At 40.0% G+C, this 19,213-nt stretch overlaps 1 protein-coding gene across 1 annotated transcript in view; it reads right to left on the bottom strand.

Annotated features, from left to right (window-relative positions):
* Positions 1-19,213, bottom strand: part of rgs3a (regulator of G protein signaling 3a) — a 105,805-nt gene that overhangs the window by 49,985 nt on the left and 36,607 nt on the right. Inside the window, 1 exon segment of the mRNA XM_073477451.1 lies at positions 16,151-16,285. Coding sequence (XP_073333552.1) covers positions 16,151-16,285 — 135 coding nt within the window.

The following is a 19,213-nucleotide window of genomic DNA, read 5'->3' as shown; positions in this document are numbered from 1 at the left end:
TTCACACTGCACAAAAACACCCCCTTACGGCCCATAACATGTGACTTTTGTCTTCATTGGGAAAGAGTACCACTGGCATTCATTCCTGGGTCAAATGACTCAGCAGTCACGGGTGTTTAACAGTGGTTGGACAAAATATCGATATGGTGATACATCTTGATACTTCTTCTTGAAATACGGTTATTGATACGCTGGAGCCAAATGGAGCCGAATGTTTTTATTCAAACATGCGTGTGTTGCAATGTAACGATTATCACAGGATCACTGTATCATGACACTATCGTTATCGCGGGCAACATATCGGGAATCATATTGTATTAGGAGTTACTCTCTGATTCCCACCCGTATTGTTTGATGAAAACATGCCACCAGGGTGGTCACGTAAATTTTCAACCCTTTTCCAAAATTAGGCTAATGTGTGTTAAAGTTAAGGAAGTTGGTGCATACATATTTTTCCATCCATCTCCAATCAAGCAAACACTCAAACATCATTCAGACGGGGTTGAGTTTTATAGAAAACCTGATGTGAAACCCCCCCCCAAAAAAAGTAGGGACATAACATTGTCAAACGCCTCCATGCTGCTTTCTACTGTTGGCTTTTTTCTGGCAAGTTCATGGTGTCAAACATGACACACCACACTTTCAACAAAAAAAAATAAATAAATTGAACTGCAAACTTGTCTACTGGCAATGGGAAAGATTCAATCGCCTATTTTTAGCACATGTAAAAAAAACTTACATTTACATGCTAATTTTGTTGTAAAATTGTATTAAATAACCTTTGGAGGATTCAAGATTTGTTTGCAACAGTCCATGACAGCGGGAGAAGGGAGAAATGGGATGGGGGTTGGGTTTTTTGGGCTGTGTGAGTGTCACATTCAAAGATGCAAAGGCATTATTGATAGAAGCTGAGGGTTCAGAGAGAAAATGTCATTGACGTAACTTGCCCCGTGACGACAGGCAACCGAAGACAATGTGACCACTGAAAAAGACTGCAAAAGGCCTTTATAGAAAGCGCGCAGAGAGATGTTTGTGTGTGTCTGTGTGTGTGAGAGAGAGTAGATGCATTTATCTTTTGTTTCTATTGTGTCTCTAGTTGTGTAGGTGTGTCAGTGCATGTGTGAGAAACAAAGGGCTGTGATGTGTGTGAGATTGTTTTTCCCAGATTATAACAAACATCTGATTTGTTCAAGCTGGGACTGGCTGTGTAAGACCGGCTAATAAATCACATTCAGGGCTGTGTGTGCGATGTGTTTGTGTGTATGTATGTGTGCGCGGCAGAGGGATGGGTCACTGACACTGTCTACTATTGATCAAGAACAAGGGAAAGATTGAGGGGAGGACACTCCATATCTTTACACCACCGTACTTTAAAAATCACTCAAACACAAGCCACCATTTGCTCAAATGGTGTATTATCGTTCTTCCTATTGGTGTATCAACAGGCACCAACACAAACTACTAGAAACAAAACAAATTTTCTCTCTCTTTCTTTTTCTCCTTCTAAGTAGAGAATAACCCCACAATTCCCTTAATGAGCAGAAGAGAAAAGCAATTTTCCCCAGTGTGCTTCCTGTTGTTGTTTTCCCCTCTGGTCCCTCTGTTTGCTCTCTCCTCTTGTCTCTATCACGTTCAGCTTGGCTCAGACTTGGTTTAGAGTATGCCATCTTAATGGCTCTCTTCCTACCGCTCCTATTCTTCAGTGTCCTTGTTTCTCACTCGAAGACTCCCCCAGCCATGTGGAGGGCTAAATCATGTCACAGAGCAGAAATGACTCAAATAAAAGTGCCAAACGGGGGAAGGTAAACAATCTGTTGTTCAGACAATGATGTCCACAACTCTTTCTTATAAAAGGGGAGGTGATATTTTATGGGTAATTGCATTAAAGAGTGCTATTAAAGCTGTGGGAGGAAGGACGCATGAGTGGATGGAGTGATAGAACAGACACAATGAAACTAAGACAGAAAGTAAGAAAGAAAACAAACAGAAGCAGGAATAAATAGTGAAGTTAAAAGAATCAAAACAGCTCACGACACTGACACCCACCTCCTCATATGAGCCTGTCATAAAGATGCCAAGAGATAAATAAGCCTTTATTGCTTTTTCCTATCTTTCCTCCCATCTCTGCCTTGTTTCTATCTCTGTATGACCAAACCACTCCCTGCCCCCCAGCAGCACAATAACAGCAAACAATAACAGCAACTCAAACTGACCACATGTATACTCGTAAAATATCTGAAAACACAAAATAAAATCAATTTGCATGAAACCTCTCCATTCAGATTATCCACAAAGTAAGATGCAGAAGAGAAGAGAAATAAAGTGATGATTTTTAAAACCCTTACCTGGCAAGAGGAAACAGTTCCAGGTTACAGTCCACTTAAGGCAGATACAGGCACGCTACACATCCCCATTAAAGTGCCCTACTTCCTCTGTCGAACTGGTGTGTGAGTGTTTGTGGCTGGCTAGCTGGCTGGGGCTGGTGTGTGTGGTTCTGTCAGTGTGGGCTAGGCCAACTGAACTGTGCATACAGAGAGAGAGAGAGAGGGAAAGAGAAAGAGAAGGGGGAAGAGAGAGAGAGAGAGAGAGAGAGAGAGAGAGAGAGAGAGAGAATGCCCAAGAGGCTAAGAAGGTAGACTCCCAAGCTGCACAAACAAGTGAGAAGGAAAGAAGCAGAGGGAGGAGTAGCGATAATGAGAAGAGACAAATGAGCAGTGAGAGCTCACAGGGAAGCATATGTGTGCATGTGTGTGGTGCGTATACGAACTGTTCTCCTTGATTGCACATGTGTGTCTGCAAATATTGTCTAACATGTGTGTACATATATTGTGTCCATTTGCGCGCACACACACACACACAACACCCGCTCATTTCTTTGTGAAGACATTAAGGCACGACAGCCAGGTCCCACAGGATGCATAAAGCACACAATGGGACACATATGCATTGTAAACACACACAAACAGGTGGCGTACAAGTTTAAACACACATGTTTCTGGCACACAGCTGAAAAGTCATATGGCAACCGTATATGAAGCAAGAAAAAAAAAATCGTAAAAGGAAACACTAACACATAATAGCTGTTTAATAGCAGCCAGACCACTAAGAGGTCGTCAGTGTGTCGTGTGAAGTGTTTATCACTAACTGCCTATGTGAACAATGTAACTATACTTCCTGGTTTTGTAGCCACATTTCTAAATTCAGTTCTTCTTTAAATACCTCCTCTGTATTTTTAAATGTAAAAATCTAACTTGTGTACATGTGTAAAGCCTCTAACCATGTTTCATGTTGTCAGCAGTAATGGCTCCATTATTCTATCTTTCCATTGTTTAGGTCACTTTATATATGTATTGTGTGGTTATATATGTATGTTTGCACTATTCTATTCTACTCAAACGATGCCACAATGAGGCACATATCAGGAAGGACCTCATGAACCCTGTGAGAGAGCTGGAAAATGATAGGACCACTTTCAACTAAGCTGAGCTAATGGCAGCTTCTGACTTCAGCAGCACTGGTTCTACTGTTTTCCCCACATTTCCAGAAGTTACTACTTCTGCTCTGGACTACAGGCCATCACTGCTTCAGCGAGCTTGCTGTTAATTCCACAGCTCTGGAAAAAAAAATAAGTAACCAGCATTTCTTCAAAGAAGAAATCTGTTCAAAAACCTAAAAAAAAAAACGTTTGTACTCTGTGCACTTTAGTCAGCCTGGATACCTGAATAAAATGTAGAAACTGAAGGAATCAGCACAATATTGGACAACATAAAAAGTATAAATATCTGTCAAAAGGGGCATTAAAAACAAGCAGTAGAGGGCAGTAATATGCCATTGCAGCATCTAGTCTGCCTAACCAAAAGAATAGGTAACTACTGTAGGGCATTTTTGTTATGTTGTTGTCACTACAGCAGTGCTTGCATCGTGCAATATTTTCCAATAAATAGTATGCAATTCATATACTATTGGTTTCAGACATACTAAAAAACCTCACATACTGTATTAGCATACTAAACAGCGTGCAATTTAGGTCACAGCCAGGGGCTGAGTTTTGCCTAATGCTACTAAAAATGCTAAGATAACGTCAACCAAGATGGTAAAAAAAAAGCCAAGTTATCTCCAATAACAACTTCTCCGACTCGTTAATTAATAACATAGAGCTGTCTTCAAATTTAAGATGTATTTTATGTTTGACCAGGTGTTTCTTCAGGTTAGACATGCTGGCCTGCTCACCTTTGTAGCAGGCTCTCTCTCTCTGAACATGAATCACTACTTGGTAGTTCCAACATATTTCGGATGGTACCCTTAAAAGTACGGAGTTTGAAAAAAAAAAAATCTTTTACTCTTGGCTGATGTTTTCCACATTTGAGTTTTGATTGGCTCTTTTCATTGCATCATCTCGTTGAACCCTCTTTGTCTGCAATGGTTTAATGGCACCCAAGAGTTGCCAGCTGTCCTAATCAGCCATCTCCTAATAATCTGTATTTTCTTTTGCATATTTTCTATAGTCAGTTAAAATGTATATTTGGAAGGAAACTACTTGTTTCAAAGTACAAACAAATGTATGTGCTGTACCTGAGTGAACCACATGGTACTCTCTTACTGTCACTCACTCATTCACACACTCTCTCTCTGTAGTCTCTCACCTTTCTCCCCCTCTGTTATCTCAAGAGCCTCTCAATGCTTCTCAAGGGAAAGTTTTTTTTAATCTCCTCTGTGTGACAAGCAACATTTGACATTGAAAGGTAGAAGTCACACACACCTGCTGTCTCTCTACGCGGCTGCTCAACAATTATCCATTACTGATACAACAGGTAAATGTCCAGCACAAAGAAATGTGGTTTTGCATACAGTTGGTAACAGTTCAATATAAAACTCAAACTAACTAATAAATTAATCACACCAGATATAGATTACATTAAAGTGAAAACAGACAACTTGCGGCCCTCTTCTGTTTCCAAGTGGCATAACTGATGGTGCCACTGTTGCATGAACAACTGAATCGCTTTACGATTTCCTCAGAGTAGCAACTACCAACAACACAGGACAAAGCATGAGTTTTCCAATCATTTAGTCTATAACAGAGATGTGAAAGCAGATAAACAAGGTGCCAGGTTGGCAGGTTGTCTGCTTTCCAAATTTCCAAATATCCACACAACATTGTATAGACGGTCACTTTGTGCAATTCAGAAAAGAGTAACATATCCATTGTTATCTGGACAAACAAAAAACATGAAACAAAATCCTTCAACCAATCTCAAAAGAGACCATTATTGTACAAGGTAAAATATTTATGAAACAATCCCTGGCTGTACACAGTCGTGACAAAAGTATACAAATAGTGTTCCTTACACACACAAGCAAAACACAGTCAAATGCACATAAAAGCATGCACACACACAAACACAATAATCCTAGTCGTAACTACAGAGACATCACCAGAAGTCTGCAGACAGAGCTCTCAGTTTGACCTTCATAGCAGTACAAAAGATCACATACATTACCTTAGACACAGGCATCTGGACGCGTAGTGCTTGCTTTGTTAGAGTGTGTAAGTGTGTTATTATTGGTGTTGCTTCCCAGAGTAGAGCCAAGACTGGCACAGTTCATCAACACACACACAGACACACTGAGAGAGCACGTGTGCAGCGCAAATAGATGAAGGCTGCTAATCCAATGTGACCATATGTGATTATTTTCCCTGTCCGATTCTCTGAATGTGTCAGCGCTTCTTTTTCTCCCCCTTGCACTGTTTCTTGTCTGTGTTGGTGCTGCAGTCCCAGCTCCGCTCAGCCCCCCAGCTCGGTAATAACGTGCGTGCCAACGTGTGCAAAAGAGAGAGAGAGATAGAGAGGGGGGGAATAAAGAGGGATTTGGTGAAGGAGGGGAAATGAAGACAGATGGAATCGCGGAGAGACAGAGGTGCAAGCGTGAAAGGAGGGAAATGTGATGTATTAAAAATGAGGAGGGAGTGATGGGTATGAAAAGATCAAATGCAACTAACTCTCTGGAGACCAAAGCAGTCAGTGTCCTTCATTCTCTCTCTTTCTCTCTCTCCCCCTCTTCCCCTACATGCTATTTTTAGAAGTTTCTCTGTCGCAAATCAAAGCACTGAATCAAAACCTATCAAAGAGCAGGATGTTAAGGGCCATGTCTTTCACACCTAATAGGACACACACACACACACGCGCACACACACAACTCTATCTGTTACAATGACCATGTGTCTGCATCAGACCTGAAGGGAGCGATGTAAGCTATTCATCGGACCTTATCTAATCATATCATGCGCTAATAAATAATAGGCTTTTTAAATAGCTATTTTAAACACTGTCAGTTACACTGCGCAGACCGCTGTCTGCCTCACTGTGCACTTAGGGTCTTCTCAAAGACACATTTCCAGATGATGCATACAGTAATGATTGACATTTAGAGGTAGAATATCAACTATAGACAAACAGGATTATGCCAGTTTCTTTGGATCCAGCACTTTGCTCTTTTTCTGCCTCCTTCTGTTAATTGGTGGCAGATTTTTTTTTTTTTCAAGTTCTCAGAGTCACTACAGTCATCAAACACTGTTAATCAAAAATGTCCCTGTGTTAAAAAGAGACCTGTTATTTGCAAATTAAACTATTACCCAAGCTCCATTGCATGCTCAGTGGAGCAAACGTCATTTTTCCCAGTAAAGAATGTGCGTAATTAAAACTGACAGTGAATGGATTTCATGCTCTGCTGTAGCTTTCTTAGGGCTGAGTCCGCAAGGGCTCTTATCTATACCAGCTCCTGTGCCGATGCATAATTGCCATTATGTAACACAGTTATGAATAGTTAAAGGTGAACTAAAATAAAGCCAAACACCACTCCATCAAAGGGAAATCATTAATGTTTAAAGAGAGACAGGGGAATTAATCCTACACTACCGGCCACAATGAATAACATAGCTGAGCTGTGAGAGTGAGCGTGTGTGTGAGGGAGAGATAGGTAGCAGAGGGGAAAAAAACAGCAAAAAGAGACAGATAGACAGTGAGGGTGAAAGATTGCATATTTGCACTTGACGGCTGCAATAAAATCTGAAAAGGTAAAGACGAGGGGGAAAGATGGGATAGGAGGGAAAGGGAGCAAAAACAAAAGGTTTCCATTGAATTTTTCTTGTTTTCCAGTAAACTTTTCAAATTCTCCACTACAGCCTCCATATAAATGTAGTGCAGAAGGATGAAAGTGAAAAATATGCTCTTGAATTCTTGACATACGCATGTACACAGGAGTGGCATTATCTGGAGGACAACAGAGTTTCTCATTCTTTTTCCAAGCAGTCCATTTAACTCGGTAAAGGACCCTTTCTGCAAACAAAGGAAAGTTTGAGACAGCTCCGTTACTCACACACACAAAATAAATGAAAAGGTACTGCAGGAATAAGTGGACAGCTGTCTTCAATACTCTCCTTCCATAACACTTCATGATAACACACAGCAAGAACTCTGCAAAGGTGCAGTGGAGAACTTTTTGATAGTGTCAACACTTGATCTGTGGTAAGCAATCCTGATAGTTTTGGATAAAAAAAATGTTTTTATCACAGAATGTTGCAACTGACTCACCTGAAGAAAATGGCACAAGCTACTTATCTAATTTTTACACCAAAATCTGCACATATATGTGGGCTAAACCCAGTAAAAATAGGCAAATTAATCCTTTCCCATTGGATGAGTCTGCCTTTCACTCTTTTCTGACAATGTTGTGGTGGTTACATTTTTACTTTTTAATATTGTATCTGTAACTCCAATCTGTCTTTCAAACCCAAAGACAACTGAATTGTGTTCAATCGCTGCTTGAGACAAATGGTAAAGTGCTTACGAGCCAATGTCCTTAACTTCAACACAAATCATAGCAAATAAGTGTGTTCACCCCGTGATATGTTTCCATCACAGCCGAAAAAGCACCCGGGACTACCGCAGAGTTAGTTGGTTATGAATGCTGCTTGTATCCATTCCCATTGAAGACAAAAGCCGGAGGGTGTTAGCAGGTTTTTTGTCCAGTGTGAAAGGGGTATAAGTTGCCATCAAGACCTTTCAGAAGCATTTTTTCAGAAACAGAAATCTCATTAAATACCATTGAAGAAGAACACAAGTCATAGCTACACTGTGAGATATATTATGAAGTGTTTCAGCTTGGTCCCTCATATCTGCTCCATTTGAACAAGTTCTAAATTTGGATGTCACACTTCGTGAGACAACACATCAACACAAATCCCAAGAATAGCATGGAGCGTGCTGCTCCTGTGTTGTGTGTATGTTTTTGTGTGCGTGTGTGTGCATGTGAATGCACATGTGTGTGTAGAAAAGAGACGAGCAAAGACAAATGGAATTCATCCGTGTCTAATTAGAGACAATGAAGGGGAAAGTGTGTCTGTTACGGAGAAAAGAAAGAGAGCAGGAGAAATGTTATTCACGTGAACGTGCTTGCACAGATGTTGCCCGTATCTTATTTTAGATAATTTACATTTGCTATCTTGATTTCAGACTTTATGTTAGTGGTGATCATTAAAAAAGGTCCTTATATTCTATAAACACAATGTAAATATTTGTATTTATGCCATCTATAATTCCCCACTTCCGATGAGATCACAGGTGTCTATAAGCCTCTCTCACTCCTTTCCGCATTGGACACCCAGTGAAAATAAACTGTCAAAAACTCCTTTTTTCACTTACTTGTTAGCTCTCTCCTCACATTCTCCCGTGTCAACTGTGCCTGTCACTGTCTCAACACACTGTCTATCACCAGGTTATCACTTTTTAAAATGCTTCCTCTACTATCATCAGCCTCATCCTGACAATCCCCTCTCCCTGTTGTGTAAGGCACAAATCAAACACTAATCTCCTTCTGGTCCAGCAAAGATTCGAGCTACGTCGTACATATCAGATCCTTTCTCACCCGCTTTCAAACACTTTGTTGTGGTTGTTGTCATTTTCATTTGCTCTAGCTTTTCTGTAGATTTGTAGCTGGCGCACTGTTGCAAACCAATTAGGGGCAATACATTTGAAGAACTTGAAGACCACTGAATCATCGGTCCTCTTGCAAATAAACAAATAACGCCACCATTAAGTATACTTCTATGAATAAGTACAGTTGTTGAAATATACTGTTGAATAAACAATTTGTATACTTCAGGGGACACCAACCTTTTTTGGGCATATTTATATCATTTGGAAAGATTGTGAGGAGCTGTGTATAGTTGTTACTGGACTAGTTGACTAGCCACTTTTTAGTTTATAGAAGTGTACCTCAGAGTACACATTAGTTGTACTTTATGCTACAGAACTACTTAACAGTTGTGTTTTATTTTGAACTTGAAGTATGCATAAAGCCAGACTGTAAAAGTGTACTACCGCAGTGTTATTTTGTGCATTAAGCTTCATGTTACGTTATAAGAGTGCTACGAGTTTGCAGTGTCTCCTTATGTTTAAAGTATGCTCAAAAGGAATTTTCAATTAGTTCTCTACCTTTTTATCTCTTTCATTCTACTCTACATATAGGAGTTTTCAAAATTTAAGCCATTGTTTTGTTTTTATTGTTTACAGATTGCTGTATATATCATTCTAAATCTGCATCCTCAACCTCCCATTGAGACTTTTAATCACTGACTTAAAGTGCTGCTGCTAGATATCAATGACTAAAGTGTAACAGACACCGGTGGTGGAGTGTCTCAGACTTTAATTGCAGCATTCACAGAATGCAGGGGAGTAAATGTGGTAAAATTGCTGCTTTTCTGAAAAGTTGACATACAACGCTGGGAAACACAGTAGGATAGTGGCATATCCTGACAAATTGACACATGTCAAGATGCTGCTGGTGTGTGTGGCTCTTAAAAATCTTTAGAGACAAAATGGGAAAACGTGGGAAAAAATGAATTATTCAGTTTTCTGATAAATCTGAAATGGAGCCAGAGTTAGTTTATTATCCGTTTGTTATTTTTTGTTGCTGCTTAAGATTCAGTGCGCCCTTGTAGTGAGATATGCTTCTCAAAAGATGCTCATTCACAGATGCTTCCTACCAACCCTGAACTTCATGTATTGATGATTGAGTGTATATGTGTTTGCCTGAGGTGGAGGGAAATGGAAGCCAGAGGTGAAACTTCCTTTAATTTTGTTAAAGTCGAGAGAACAAGTAAGACAAAGTCCCTGCGTCACTACTTCCTCCAACATAAATCCTGTATTATAACCACTTCAGCAGCTACAACGGATTCTCATAAATGTGAAATGAGACAACCGGAGAAAGAGAACAGAGCACGCAGCCTCTAAACCTCAACAGACACACTTTACTCATTAGCAGCACCCATCTTTGTTTCACTTCTCATGTGAGCCCATTGTCTCACGTAGAAAATTTATGCCACTTTCACTGCAAATAGTTCGTTTTCTTCTTCTGACTCAGAGTGCCAGCATTGCTCATCAAATCATAACACTGTGAGATGAAGTGTGGCTGTCATTTTCAAAATGGCCAGTCTTGCTTTAATACCCATTGTGTGTGTGTGTGTGTGTGTGTGTGTGTGTGTGTGTGTGTGTGTGTGTGTGTGTGTGTGTGTGTGTGTGTGTGTGTGTGTGTGTGCAGCTGAACAAATGTATTTGTCGAGCAGCTTAGTGGCTAATGCTGCCCAGACAAGAATGTACCAGAAGCTTTCCAAGGAAGGAGCACACAGACTTATAATGCCCGAAGGATATGACACTACAATCCTGTTTGTCTTTTGAAAATTATTAATTTATATACTGTGAACTGAGCCAACTTTTTTTACTTTCATGCTTTTACTTTGAAGGCAAAAAGCACTACAGGTATGGTCAAAGTCCTCAATCCAACTTGGTCACTGTAAAAAGATCTGATGTACAGTGTGACATATGTGAGGTCAAAAAGATTTTTTTCTTTTTTTCTTTTTTGAGGTGTTGGGCACAGCAAGGCACTCAGGCCAGTTTCTCAGAACCTTACATCCTGACAGCTGCCTCAGGGTCTTCATGCAGGTCTCTGTCAAAGATCATCCTCATCTTTAACACCTGCCTGAAGGTGGGTTTTCACCAGTTGTCAATTGCTGAAAATTCAGAAAAATCCCATGCAACATCTGACAAAATGACAGCAGATGAAACTTTGTGTGGACCAATGAGGAGACTGTAACACTCCTGAAATTAATACTCAAAATGAAGATCAAAATGGGTGTCACCATGTCACCGGGCATCACCATCTTGGCAGGATGTGCCAAGAAAAGAGGTGGAGCTTAGGTGGAGCTGAAGCGAGCCTAGTTAGTTAAACAAGCCCATCAAGTTGGAAGGTACCAAGCTAGCTAAGCATAACAAGCAACAGTATTTGTGTTCACACATAAAGAGAAGCAAATATGCCATTATTTGCACAAGTTTGATTACAGGATCATTTGTGCTTATTTTAGTTACTCGCATGAGTTTGAGCACGGGTTTATTTGGTCCAAACAGACAGATTACCTTCCTCTACATCATCCGTGAGATGGCAAGCAACAACAGGCAACAAAGCCCTCAATTATGCATAACTTTAAGCCTTAACATAACTTAAACAAGAGTTGTATAAAAATCACCCCAATACAGTATTTTTAGGTATGGAGATCAAGCCGTAAACATGTTAATTTCTGCTGTAAAGTTGGGCATTTTAACATGGGGTCTATTGGGATTGATTGGCTTTTGGAGACAGCCTCTGGTGGCCATTTGATGCACTGCAGTTTTTGGTACTTTCACGTTGGCTTCATTTTTCAGGCCCCAAGGTTGCTGCTTGGGTTTGAGGCGATCAACTGGAAAATTAGCGCCATCAGCCATTGAACTCAACAAACCAACATCTTATAATTGTATATCTGTATGTTTTTTAATGGTATGTTGTGCTATGTGTGGTGTATGTACTTTTATGTACTTCCGCTGTACTTTGGGAGAACCCAAAGGAAAATTTCCACTGTGGTAGAGAATAAAGTTAATGCAATCTCATCTAGCTTAATCGAATAATCACATCAAGATAGTTTTGCATTACATTTAGATGGAAACCTAGCTTGTGTAACATCACATATTCTCTCCTCCATCTCAGCTCCCATCTAAGAAGGACACATCATATATTCATGTTGAGGTTAGTCATCATAAACACTCGCCCCAAATCCTCTGACTTTAAATGAAGCTGCACACAAAATAGAAACTGGCAAACTCTCATCATGCCCCACTCACAGAGGGACTGGAGGATTAGAGAATCTCCAAGTAAAAAGGGCTCACGTCCAGGTTTTTCCAAAGGGAAGCATTCAAAGCATTGAGGGGCTGGAGGAACTAAGGCAGCTGTTGACATCAACACTGTGACGGAGTGACCCCATTTGCTGGAGAAACATGAATGAACAATCAGTTACATAGATAGAATAAATATGAATTCTCCAACATGTGTGTTTTCCCTTCGGTGTGGATTCTGCTCTCTCCGCACACTTGAACATAACTCTCAAGTAAAGTGCATGCTTCAGCTAAGTGTGGATTTACTCGGCTTTGTGCGTGAGAGGACTAAATGCAGTTTCTGACACAAGAGAAATGTCTGAGTCAATGGGTAATTTTCTAAAGCTCCTTTGCTGCAGTGCTTACTCTCTGGCAGGACTACACACAGCACATCAAAGATACACTCTATTATGTTTTCAAAATAAGTTCAAATGTAGGCCACAGTAACAATGAGGGCAGGAAAGAAGATATAAGCACTACCAGAGGAATATTCTTCCATGTCGAATTGCTGGAATGTTCTCTGGGTGTTTTGATGTTTTTGTGTTTATTGTGATTTAGTGATTAATGCAGTGACCATTTGTGGAAGGATGTGACCCACATGTGTCTACACCTCTATCTCTTTGGAATGTCCTACTTTCTTCTGCCAATATGAAATTAAAATATGTCCCACGATGCCCAGTACAATACACAGGACACTATGTTTTTCAAAGGCTCCCGTGCAACTGATACTACCGTACAAGGCATTTCCCTCATATTGCTCGTATAGACAAAGTTGATTTGCATACGGTTAAACACATTTGGAGTTGACTGAATACAAAGTGTTTGCCTCTAAGGTACTCTGGAGAAATGCAATCAAAAGTGAACTAATTTGTCAAGATGTAAAATGTTATGATTAAGCATGTATTCCTCTGCCTTCGGGACACTGTTCAGATTTTAATCAGAGATTACAGTAAAAGGTTCTAATAACTGCGCAAAGTACATGAACAATGCCAGAAGTCAGGACACACATGCACACTTGCATCTATAATTGAATTGAGACGGTACCATCAGCTTTGGCAGGAGTTATGATGGGAATATGTGTGATCGTGTGTGTCAACCCTAAACCAGACACCTGATATCTGGGTCCAACAACACAGGTGAGACAGGTGGAAGCCAACAGTCCCTCTTCATATCAGACTGTATTCCCACTACATATTATTTAACTCTAAAATATGAGTCATTACAAAAGACAAGGACACTCTTACTTCTGTGATCACAGTAAAATTATTAATCACAGACTGCTTTAGAGGCTACAAAAAGTGCCACAAACTGCCACAAAGCACCCGATTATGTCTGAGCGGGCTTACGACTTCTCTACATTTCCCCATCCAAACTAAAATATATGGCTAGAGTTTACAAATTTATCCAGATCAGTCTCCCTTGAGCACCTCCTCCTATGAGTCATCACCCAAGTTTGCACACTTTAAGGTTTATATTGCTTTCTTTTAAAAGAAAACAGCTGACGCATTAAGAAGCACAATTAGTTGCCAGTAAAAAAAGGCTTTATACTGTAGGCCAAGAGAATATCCTACCAGGATCAATGCACAACTTAAATTCTAATATAAATTGGAAAAGAAGTAAATGTGGGCTGTTTCATTTGCATACTGTAAACTTAATCAATACGCTGGTTTGGTCAATAGAGTTTGGGTAAATGGCATTGATTACGTGACTCAGCATGCTTGCTAAGCTGTTATTTTATTGAGCGTATTGAACAAGGCAGTGTGTGTAAATGTGTGGATACATCTAATTGACACCGAGCATGGGAGAAGAAAGGCAAAGAACATAAACAAAGCTCATTCATCTTATTTGTGAGTCAGTTTGTTTGTTTAAATCTGTTGAAACTTTTGGTCAAAGTTCATAAAGTTCAACCCCAAAACTAGTTCACATATTGGAGAATATTCAAATTAGGGCCAACTTCTGGGTCATTTACACTTCTGGGTAATCAGGTCCCATCCTCAATCTTTTCAGATGAACCATATGGACAAAAATACACACTCATATACAGGGACACACATGAATACACACACATGCAGGGAGAGAAAGGGATGAAAGACTGTCAGCTTGTCCCCCTCTCTTTCTCTCTTTCATGTGCTGATGAGTTAAAGCTCTAATGTACAACAGGTGTGATGTCTACACACAAGGCTATTTATCCCTATTAATCACCTCTCAACCAAACTCAAAGAAACTGGGTTGGATTGCTTTTATATTTATGAGGTGAATGGGGCTGTATTTGCTGTTCATCAAAAGAGGTGAGGAAAAAATATCTGTTAAAAATCGCAATCAGAGAAGCTGACAAGTGAGGAAAAAGGCTGTGAGTAGATTTCCCTCAGTAACGCTTGAAATGACCGAACTGGGCCACATTAATCTCATTCAGCGCTCCTCAGCAGCCACACTCTTAATCAGGGCGGTCAAAGCCCAGTGAGCACTTTAATGATCGGCTACAGTCCTGACATGACAGCACCCTGCACGACCTGCTACATTACAAGAAGGGGTGTAGCGAGTTATAAACAGTGATTTCAATGGTTTCTGTTATGGGAGGTCGATATTTTTTTTCACAACAAGCAGTTTGATTTAATTCATTTTAATGCTACCAAAAGAATAACAGGTCTGCAAATGTGAATCACAAGGAAACTAAAAGCAGCTTTAATCAATATTTCTTGATTAACAATGGGTGAAACTACTACTGAGTGTGTACTGTAAAAGGGGTCCACAGAGAATAATCACCAGATTCCTCATGTTTCCTCAGCTCAACTCAGCATTAAGTGTCTTTCACCTAATTGTTTTGATTTTCTGACCCGTATCTTTACTCTTTTGGTTTAAAGGAGGCAACGATTATCAGCAAAAAAGCTCAAAAGATCTACTTCGCATTAAACAACAAACAAAGTTAGCGGCTAGGTAATAAAGAAGTGGAGCATTTTGCAGCTAAAGAGCCACATATTTCCCTCAGTAGTTGGTAGAGACCAAAAAGCTAAAAGGGGATTGGATATTGGACTCACATCCATCATGTGCACTGAAACGCAACTCCAATTGAGTTCTAATATTGCTTAATATCTGCTGAATTTGTAAATAAGCAGCTGCTATTGCTTATACGCTAACCATATCAACTTAAAAGGTGATATCGGAGCTGCAAGTGGCATTAATTTAGTAATTGCAGGTAACTTCCTTATCCCAATGCACTAGTTTAACTGACCTTTAAACAACACTTTCTCAGTGCTTTGTTCTTGAAGATGCAAGCTGAACATAAATGCATATATGTCAATAAAACAACAAAACAGAGGAGATGATTTTCTCAAATCGCACGGCTGAATTTGAGAGTTTTTATCTAAATATTTGGTTGTATGTAAACTAGCACACTGAGAAAACTCCTCGGTACTCGCAGTGTTTAGGACTGTAGTTTGGTTAGTATTTCAAATGATCACAACAAATGCAGTTTACCACAGCTGTGAACGCTGTGTATTTTGTCAAGGCAATGCTCAGTATAAATATATGAAGTGCAGTGACACAAACCTGCTATTGCCAGCAAATATTCCTCTTAGAATGTAACTGAGCAGAGCCAGGAACGGCTAAGTTTGCACTGAGTTGACACGCCACTAAAAAGCAGCGCAACTATTCAAATCCAGCCAGATATAAGGCAGCATTAAACTCACCCAAAGAAATGTAAGAGCTAAGTGGAAAATCTTAATGATGGCAATGTGAGCTGCAGGAAAGTGTTATATGCTACTGACTGAGTGTGTGATGTTCATGGGCTATCTGTGATGGGGGTATGCACAAAAATATGCATTCCCATGTGTTCATGTGTTTACTGATTCATCTTTGTCCTCATAAAATTGGAAATGCTCCTAGATGTGTGAGAGCGTGTCCGTGTGCCATACCTGTTCAAAATGCGGAACGTGAGGCTCCCTCCTGTGAAGCTGAAGCTGCTTGTCAATGTTGTCCTTCAGGCACTGACACACGCGGCGCTTCTGGTCTGCTGAATAGGCTTCCAGGCTGAGCAGGCAGTCACACTTCTAGAGACACAGAGCGAGAGAGAGGAGAGGAGTGAAAAGAGAGAGAGAGAGAGAGAGAGAGAGAGAGAGAGAGAGAGAGAGAGAGAGAGAGGGGTGGAGGAAAAGACAGCGGGCAATTAGGCATCTACTGTCAAAGAAGGGAAGAAGAAGTGTCTCCTGATCCTTGGATTGTAAAGGGTTCAAGAGAACAAATTAGAGGATTACAAAAGTATGAATGTAAAAGAATGAATGAAGGCAAAAATTTGTTTTTTTTCCTCTCATGGGCCCACTTTAATGAGAACTTAAGACTTGAGCTACCCAAGTGTATGATGATGAGAGAGCAGTGAGTCCTTTCAAATAGAATAATGACTCACAAAAGAGCACAATCCATCACAAGTACTGTATCAGAGGTGCTGGGTTATTGTGTGTGTCCAGCAGATTGGAATAAACTGTATCCATAACTGACACGGACCACACTAGAACAGTCATTGTTCGCATGTGTCATCTCAGACTTTTCCTTTCTGCACATTCAGTTGTCATCAACTTTGTTTTCATGACACCACAGACTGTAAGTAGTGCAGCCCTCTGGGTAGCAAAACGCTAGCATTAATGAAATTAGATAATGGCCAGTATCCACTTCAGGCAGAATTTGATATGCTGACAAAATGATTACTCCCAGTGACCAAAGGCAAGATGGCACTCCTAAAGAGTACAAATCAATACACTATCCCTGCTGGGAAATACATGAGAACAAATATTTGACAAGCCGTGGTTAAGTTAGAGTTGGCAGAGCTTGGATAAATAGCTTTTCACTTAAAAAAACATGAATTATTGTCAGCTGACTCTGATCTGATCTTTCAGATAACATTTCTAATAGTTTAATGGCCCCATTTGTGGTTTTTGGTCCTGATTCCAGCAATATATACAGTCATAGTTTTGATAAAAGACAGATTTTGTCAAAAAAAAAAAAAAACTTGACAAGCTGTAATACATGAAACTCATTTATATCGATTTTTGCTCCAAATCCTAAATGGGAAACAGCTTCCAAGCAGACCTCTTAACAGAGAGTTCAATTGGTATAATTAATAGGTGTATAACTTTGTGTCAGTTAATGTCATTTCAATTCTGAGTTTTTCTGGGGTGCAGTGTGAAAAAGGAAAGTTGTATAGCAGAGAAGTTTATGTCTCTTTGCAGTGCAGCCCAGTTGCTAGGATATAATGTTAGCAGTTAAAGTTTCTGCAAACCACAGTTACGTCCAAGGTAGACATTTGTATCAATCGTGGTATATCACATTCACATGACATGCTTATCAGCCATCTCTTGCAGCAGGAAGTGTAGGGGAAAGTGGTGGTGTTATTTCAAGTCAACATAGCTGCCAAACAGCAGCTATCCCTCCGCTGGATATTTTTAAGGACACTAAAATCGCAATATAAACATAATTGTCCAGTTTTAACTTATCTGTGGTTTTGCAGAAACGTAAAAAACGTAAAATGTATTCTGGCAGCTGGTTTGTGCATTGACGCCAATGTTTACATGCGTTGCTGCAAAAAAATCATTCCTATTTGATGGGCATTATTTTAGCTCCCTCACATTCTTGAGAGGACTTCATAACCTTTCATATCTGTTACAAAGCATCGTTTGGGCTTTGGTTGAAATAATAAATGTAGTAAATGCCTCCTGACTTCCTCTCCTCATTAAAAAACACAGGTTAGTTACAGTTCTGACATGACAAACCATGACTGTAGACCAATTAAAAGGATCAGCTGATTGGATTTTCTATCAAAACACCAAGACAAATGGTTGTCAAGGTATTTGTGCACTCAAACACCTATACACACTCACATTAGCTCCTCTCATTCACCGTTGCTGTTATATCACTATGGTACATTCAGCTGAGGAAAAGTTTCCATCATTCTGTTCGTTTCTGATTAAAATCCAACATGAAGGAACCTATTGTGCTCAAGTACATTTTCCCCCTTGTATTCCCCTATCCAATTTGATTATTTCCATCTACCTCGCTTGTTCTGCTTCCGGCGGTGTCAGGGAAAAACATTTGTGTCCTGACATTTTTGGGCACGAGTCAGGCTATAAATAGGATTTTTCCATTTTGTGCAAGTCTTCAGAGATTGACTGAAGTCCTCGGGGCTTTTCTTGACGCTCACTGCCCTGGTCAGTAGTGAATCATGATGCTAGTTTATTTGCCTGTTTCCTGGCTGCATTGGTTGTTGCATGACCTGGTGTGTATCTCGTGGACTATCTGTCTCTTTCAATGTCACTCAATGTCTTGTTGAAGATGGGGATGTTGCTGTTGCAGGGTCTGATAGCACACAGTGTATTGTCATTGTTATGTATGTTATGATGTAAATACAGGGTAAAAGGGCAATTAAAGTCTGAATTAATGGTTGCAATGTTAATATTGCCTTGATGTAGTATGAAATAAAAGGGAAAGGAGAAGGTGAACAGAATATTTTGTCTCTAACAGAAAAACAAAGACAAATTTTGCAGTAAAACATGGAGAAATCAAGAAACAGCAAAACAGAGTAGCAGACTACCATTTATGAAATTGAGCCTGACTGTTTCCAATTGCACCACGACATGATGAAATAGGGGATTTTTCAGAGTGGACGGAAATCAATGTTGATGTTCTTCGATATCCATCATGTGGACTGAATCCGAGTCTATAAGGGTGCAGCAGTGGCCATAATAGTTGGAACACATGCACACACACGCACACACTGAGTTCAATGTAAACATCTAGCCCCCGGGCTAACCTTCATAATATTGCCGTCAGTGAAAATCTCATAATTCAATCTAAGGTTATCTTTGAGTTCTTGCGCCAAGGATAACATGATATTCTACAGGTCAAGAAAGGTCGGCAAAAACTAATCCTGGGTCCCCTGCTTCCTGAAAAGCTTACTTTTTGAGGAGTATTACTTGCTTGAAATGTAG

This window comes from Pagrus major, chromosome 12 (assembly GCF_040436345.1).
Source record: "Pagrus major chromosome 12, Pma_NU_1.0".
Taxonomy (NCBI): Eukaryota; Metazoa; Chordata; class Actinopteri; order Spariformes; family Sparidae; genus Pagrus; species Pagrus major.
The sequence above is the reverse complement of the archived record's forward strand: the minus strand, read 5'-3'. Positions and strand labels throughout refer to the sequence as shown.